Source organism: Lemur catta, chromosome 10 (assembly GCF_020740605.2).
Source record: "Lemur catta isolate mLemCat1 chromosome 10, mLemCat1.pri, whole genome shotgun sequence".
In the NCBI taxonomy this organism is placed as follows: domain Eukaryota; kingdom Metazoa; phylum Chordata; class Mammalia; order Primates; family Lemuridae; genus Lemur; species Lemur catta.
Window position 1 is genome coordinate 64428586 of NC_059137.1, and position 7328 is coordinate 64435913.

At 37.5% G+C, this 7328-nt stretch overlaps 1 protein-coding gene across 1 annotated transcript; it reads left to right on the top strand.

Annotated features, from left to right (window-relative positions):
* Window positions 1-773: 773 nt before the first annotated feature.
* On the top strand, window positions 774-7063 carry CBWD3 (COBW domain containing 3). Its single transcript, XM_045562396.1, has 3 exons — window positions 774-1023; window positions 4991-5077; window positions 6808-7063. Exons 1-3 carry the CDS (start codon window positions 870-872, stop codon window positions 6906-6908), a joined length of 342 nt encoding a protein of 113 aa, XP_045418352.1. The 5' UTR covers window positions 774-869; the 3' UTR covers window positions 6909-7063.
* The last annotated feature ends 265 nt before the right edge of the window (window positions 7064-7328 follow it).

The following is a 7328-nucleotide window of genomic DNA, read 5'->3' on the forward strand; positions in this document are numbered from 1 at the left end:
ATATGTAGTATACGTGATAAAACTAACAACAAAAGAGGGAATCATCAGCAATCCAGAAACAATTCATGATTGCAGTTATTATGCTGTGGGACAGGCTGTGGGTTGGAATAGGGGAGGAGCTTCATAGGTAGGTGTAACTTATTAGTAATCTTGTTTTAGGGATGAGGTCAAAGGAGTTCACTATACATTTATATAAATAGGAAGGAGGGCTATCCATGGGTTATGGATGAGAGTGTGTCATGAAACAACGAATATGATTAATGAACTCAGGTTACCTGAGGTCCAAATAAACAATGAGAAAGAAAAGTAAAAAAGGTAACGCATGAATATTGTAATAATTTGGATATACATATATAACATGTAATTATAAACAAAGAAAAAAATTTCACCAGTTATCTTTGAGATAGAAAAATTACAGTGAATATTGTAGTGTAATAACTTTCCATTCTTTCCCCTATGAATTAAAAATAGTTTTTTAATGAGACTAAAAAATGTCAAGTTCACAACGTCTATGCCCCGTGGGGACTGGTTAGGTCAGGCTACCTCCTGCAGGTTCCAATCAGCTTGGTCTCAGCCCTGCCCACAGCCAGCAGCTATTAAGGCGGCAAGCCCCAGGCGTGACGGGCACCTTCGGGGTGGGGCTGGAGAACACGCCCCCGAGGCGTGTCCAGCTCCCCTGGGGGCGTGGCCAAGGGGCGAGGCGGTCCTCAGCCGGAGTCCAGGTAACGGGGCTGGATCGGGAGGAGCTACCGTCGCGTTATAATGACGCCAAGCCCGGGGCAGGCGTGGCGTGCTATGTGTGCGCCGCTGTGGTCTGGTGTTTGGGTCCCAAGCTCTTGACTTGCGGCAGAGTCGTGCTGTAGGCTGGGATGTTACAGGCTGTTGGAGCTGGGGATGAGGAAGAGGAGCATGCGGAAGAGGACTGTCCTGAATTGGTTCCCATTGAGACGAAGCAAAGAGAGGAGGAGGAAAAGTCTGAGTCCGGCGCCAAGATCCCAGTTACAATTATCACCGGGTATTTAGGTAACTAACCATCCCGGTCAGAAAATGCCGTGAACTCTGGTGTCCTGGGATTTGGGGGGCTGTCAGTGCCTCCTTCTCCTTAGGCACCGGGGCCTCCTGGCCTAGAGCAAATGTCTCTGAGGTAGGGGCTTGGGTCAGTTGCTCCTTGTATGGCTTGCTTCTCATCTCGGGGGTTTAATGATGCCCAGACCCTTCTGCTTTAGATTCACATTTCTCAAGTGAGATCTCAAGAAAGTTAGCCTTTGAAACGAGGCTTTGAAGCCCGGGCTCGCCCCCTAGTTGTCCAGGTGATCTCTAAAAAGTACCTATGTACCTCACCTGAAAATGGAAAAATGCCGTTCACCTGTCTGAGGTGTTTTCCTCATCTGCGAAATGGGGCAGGAAACACCTTATTAAGTCTATTGCCACTGAAGGATGTCCTGTCTGTAAAATACCCGGCACGTGGGCCATTCCTTGGTAGATTTCCTTTCCCCACAAGTCAGACACTTCCAGCTATTAGTGGCAACTATGCCCCGCCCTAAACGTTTTTTTTTTTTTTGAGGTCTTTTTGCAAACCACTGTGGGAGAAAGAGTAAGAATACAGTCTCTGTCCTTCAAGACTGTTTCTCCAACTAAAGACGTTTAGGGGTGTCCAGGGATACTTAAAACCACGGGTTTGTGAACACGGTACAATTTCCTGAAGGACAGTTTATGCTGTTAAACACTAGACATTCTTCATTGGAAAAGTTTGAGAAATATTTTTAAACCTTACAGTTAAATAGAAGGGTCAGAATAAATACATGACTATAATAAAAGTGTGGAAAAAGTTAAGAAATGTAAATAAAATGATACTACTTCAGGGAAAAAATGTTATTCCTAGGTGCTACTAGAGACAAATAGAAACTTGGGACACCTGAGGGCCTTTTTAAATAAAAATAATTAAATCACTGATGTGTTTTTTTTTGGCTTATAGACGGTAAAGTTTATTCCTACCTTTTACTTAGGACTAATTTTGTAAAGCAATCGATTTTTGATGTTTCCCCACTGTTCAGAGGCAGTCTACTGAGAAATTGAGCGATTCCTTGTCCAAAACAGTATGCTTCAGACTTGCCCCTCTGGCTATCTCCATTTTGTTCACTGGTAGGTCAGTAAAGCACTGGAGATAATGGCCTGGAGCTCAGGAGTGAGGACTAATGCCAACAACCTTCTTGTTGCCAAATCTGGAGGATAGTTTTATTCCTTATCCTTTAATATTTTCTCTTTTTGAAATGCTTTTCCACTGGCTTCTATTACATTTTATTCTGATTTTTCCACCACCTACTTGTCTGGTGGCTTTTAAGGGTGGCTTCCCCCCCCCCCCCCCCCCCCCCCGCCATCCATCTTTAACTTCATACCCATATAGTTTCTATTTTTATGTCCTACAGATATCTCAAACTTAACATCAAAAAACTTCATATGTTACAATCCTCTGAAATCATTCTGTTCCTGTGATCCCAACCACCTGGAATACTCTTAAAAGCCTCCTAACTAGTCTTGAGTCTTGCTGCCCTTCAGTATATTCTCTGCATGTTATCGCTAATCATCTTTATAAATGTCAATTTGATTGTGTTACATCCTTCAGTGGCTTCCATTTGGGTTAGAGTTCAAATTCCTTAACATGAATTACAAGGACCTATATGATCTAGCTCTTGCCAACCTCTCCAGCCTGCTAAACTGTGGCCCAGCACATTGAACTAATTTTACTTCTTGAGCGTGCCAAGTACTTTAGTCCTTGGAATATATGCTTTTCTTCTTACTCCTCTGGCTAGATGTCCTCTTAGGTTCTCCATACCATTTTGTACATCTCCTATTGAATATATCATCCTGTGACATAATTGCCTCCTTATTTATCTGAATTCCCCTCCACCCCCACTTCCTTTAATATTTTTAAGCTCCATGAGGCCAGAGACTGCTTGTCTTGTTCGCTTTTTACCAAGGGCCAACATAAATCTTGTCAATAAGTAGATACTTTTGAATGAATGAACTATATCTTAAAGTCTTTTTCTTCACAATCTGGTTAATTATTAAGCCCTAGTAAGTCCTCTGTTGGAAGGTTTCTTATATCCACTCCTTCCTTTCAATTTTCACTGTCACTGCCCGTGAAACCCTCGTGTTCAGGACCACTATCTCATGCTTGGACTGGTTTTAAGACTTTCCTCATTGCCCTCTCTCCTTAAAGTCTGTCTCTTCCATTCTATACTTCACATTTATGTTGAGCTTCCTAAAGCACTATAAACATCTAAACCATCATTCCAAACTTTCATCTCTTCAAAACCTTTTAAGGAAATGTGACCTAAAGATGTTGATGACAGTAATACCCTAATACTCAGCAAATCCCTCCTAGTTAGCTATACTCTAGAGAACTTAATGCGTTTCAGAGGACATGTATAAGCTATGTGGAAAAGGTTTTAGCAGCACTGTTTTTTTGTTTTTTTGAGACAGAGTCTCACTCTGTTGCCCAGGCTGGAGTGCTGTGGCGTCAGCGTAGCTCACAGCCAACCTCAAACTCCTGGGCTTAAGCAATCCTCCTGCCTCAGCCTCCAGAGTAACTGGGACTACAGGCATGTGCCACCATGCCTGGCTCATTTTTTCTATGTATATGTTTAGTTGGCCAGATAATTTCTTTCTATTTTTAGTAGAGACGGGGTCTTGCTCTTGCTCAGGGTGGTCTCGAACTCCTGAGCTCAAGCAATCCTCCCACCTCGGCCTCCCAGAGTGCTAGGATTACAGGCGTGAGCCACCGCGCCCGGCCTTAGCAGCACTGTTTGTAATAGCAAAACACTGGAAACAACCCAAACGTCCACCAGCAGAAAAAGATAAATAAGTGATATATTCATACAGTTGAACTACACTTCTATACAGTTAGGTTTTTCTCTCTTTTTCCCCCTCTGAACTTTGGTGTGTATGGTTCCCAAGACAAATGTTTCCTTCTGCTTGAGAGGAACATATTGGGTTTAATATGCCACCTACTGGATAAAGTTAGTATAGCTTTCTGAATATCTGCTGAATATTCCGTGCTTGCTAATGTGTCCTTCCTCCAGTTCCCCATTTCATAAAATCACTTTTATATAGATTGTTTTAAGCATACTAAAAGTAGCCATATATTCAGTCTGAATTTGTGTCTGGTTAATATTGTGTGTTGAAATAGAAGGTCTTTATGTGTAAATTTGAGGAAAGTAAACCATATATTCTTGGTCCAGAAACATTGTCATCATGTAAAAGTAGGAAGTAAATATTTTATATTTTATAAACAACATGAATACTTAATTCTTTGGATGCCATTACTTCAATAATTCCTTATTTAATAGAAGATTTAAATGCCCTTATTGTATTGTATGAAGAAGGCATGTTATTTTGTGTATATTGAAAAACTATGATTTGACTTGTATTTGTAAGTATTTATCAAGTTTTATGTCTACATAAAGCATTTTGTAATAGTTTTCATTTTCAAAGGGTGCTTTTTTTTCCTTTAGAACTTTTTTTTTTTTTTTTTTGAGACAGAGTCTCACTTTGTTGCCCGGGCTAGAGTGAGTGCCATGGCATCAGCCTAGCTCACAGCAACCTCAGACCCCTGGGCTTAAGCAATCCTACTGCCTCAGCTCCCGAGTAGCTGGGACTATAGGCATGCACCACCATGCCCAGCTAATTTTTTCTATATATATATTTTAGTTGGCCAGATAATTTCTTTCTATTTTTAGTAGAGACGGGGTCTCGCTCTTGCTCAGGCTGGTCTTGAACTCCTGACCTCGAGCGATCCACCCTCCTCGACCTCCCAGAGTGCTAGGATTACAGGCGTGAGCCACCACGCCTGGCCTAGAACCTTTTATACCATTGTTATTATATGAAATATAGCATGCAAATTCTTAAAAACATTGGGACTCTTTATATTTTTTTGTGCCTTTAAAATTAGTCTTTGAATTGTGTTATGTAAAACAAATGTATTTTGTAGGTGCTGGGAAGACAACACTTCTAAACTATATTTTGACAGAACAACATAGCAAAAGAATAGCAGTTATTTTAAATGAATTTGGGGAAGGTAAGTAAAGTTCAATAAACTGCATGTTGCAAAAATTTATAGGAGACTTAATTCCACAGTTTATTCATTTTTAAATTCATTATTTAAAAATGAAAATGTAAGATATTATAATGTGAACACATTGATGTGGATAGCTTTGGAAAAATTAGATTAATTTCTATGAAGCTTTATTTTATATGTATTGGGATACTGAAATTGGATGGTTTCTTTAAAATTTTATTTTACATAACTTCAGAATTCATACTGAAAATTAAATTAGATTTTTATATGAAATAAATGACTCCAGAAGTAAAAATCTAAACACATGAAAGAAAGTTTTTTTTTCAGCAACTAAAAAGGTACTTTTATACTGACTATATTGTTTATTTCAACTCATGAAAAATGTTTGAAAATGGTTCAGTTGTTATAAATTCACCTTGTTGGATGTTTATGATCTGCAAAGCAATTAAAATTAAAAGATTTTCAATATAAGTTAAACATATTGTCTCCATTCTCAAGTAGCTTAAATTATCTGTGAAAATATATGTGCTTAACTTTTTGTCTTAAATATTAAACTGGTGAAAAAAATCTATGCAGCAGTATTAGACACAATACTTTGATTACCTTTATAGTAGTTTTCTTCACAAGTATGAATTATAATAAAAGCTCACATTTAACCAAAAACATAATTTCTAGGTTTTATGAACAGGATGGGAAGCCTATTAAACTTCATTTCTGGTTTCAATTAACTAAAGAGAAAAGTGCTTTTAAGTAAAAATCCTAAGATTTCTAATAATAGTCTTTTTTCCCCTAGCTTCTTATTGCCTAATCTATTGCACATGGATTACATTTGTTATTATTTCTTACTAATTTTCTTCATTTTTTTGGATCATTTTCACAATTTTGTCCTTGATAGCATTCTTAATATTTTCCTTAATGTTTTGTTAATGTATATAGCCTGAATTCTGTAGCAACCCCTTTAAAAGCTCTTTATCATCACCTAACTGAAATATGAACCAAAAAATATATAAATGAAAAATTGTTTTGGTGTGTGCCATTTGCTTTACTGGGCACTTAGAACTCTTCCCTGGCTTTGGTATATTTCTTTATTGGAGGAAAAGTAAAACATTTAAAAATCATTCTTATAACAAGCATCTCAAATGTACTTTATTCTTTCTTAAGTAAGCATTGCTAGGAAACATATGTGTATTTGACTAAAACCTCTATTTTTAAGTGAGTACATAGTACCCTGACCAAAAAACTTTTTCAAAAGGAACTGGGGTTTTTACTTATACTGGGAATACTGAGCAGTCTGTCTCATAGAAACAAATAATTTAGGGGAAGAATGAAGGGAAAAAAACCCAGATAATGGCAGTATCTTAAGTTGAAAGGCATACAAGAGCTAGTATATAAAACATTCTAGTTTATGTAGAAAGTTTACCATGGACAAGAAAAAAATGCCTTCAAGAAAGCTACTTTATTAAGAAATGGGAGTGGGCAAGTAAGAGGCCTAAAGAGGAAGTAGGTTTGTTTATTAATTTTGAATTTACCTTTTTAGGGGCTTAAATCCTCTTGAATAAAAGCTAATTATCTAGAGTAGTGTAATTTAAGTTTTGAGGTTGCATGAATAGAATGAAATTATAAAATGTAGTGTCTGCTATGGGATCTTCTCTGTTATTGAGTATCCTCATCTTTGTTTTTGGTTGGCTGGTGAACATGATCTAAAGAGTGCTGCTTGTTAATTATTCCAGGAAGTGCGGTGGAGAAATCCTTAGCTGTCAGCCAAGGTGGAGAGCTCTATGAGGAGTGGCTGGAACTTGGAAACGGTTGCCTCTGCTGTTCAGTGAAGTGAGGAATGTGTTTACTATATGCTTTTGGTTTACTAGAAATGTTTATCAATTATATTTCCAGCTTTGATTTTCTTGTGTAAATTTAACTGAATTTATACAGTTTGCTTCATTGTATTTTCAAATAGAAAATAAATTTATTAGGATGTATTTTCTTAAAGTGTTTCTTATTTTTTTCTATCTACTCTAATGCTCTGGTACTTTTACTGAGGTTTTTATTGTCTTTGATGTCATGGTTTAATTAGTATTCTCTGTAGTGCATGAAAAGCTTATTTCATATGTAAGAAATGATTATTCTGAATTTAATAAGTCATTGGTCTTATTTCTAAGTATTCAACTTTCTAAAAACAAAAATAAATGACTATCAAAAAAGAGAAAAACCTTACGCTGTGTTCTACTAGTTATAGTTAAGTTTCCAAGGACAA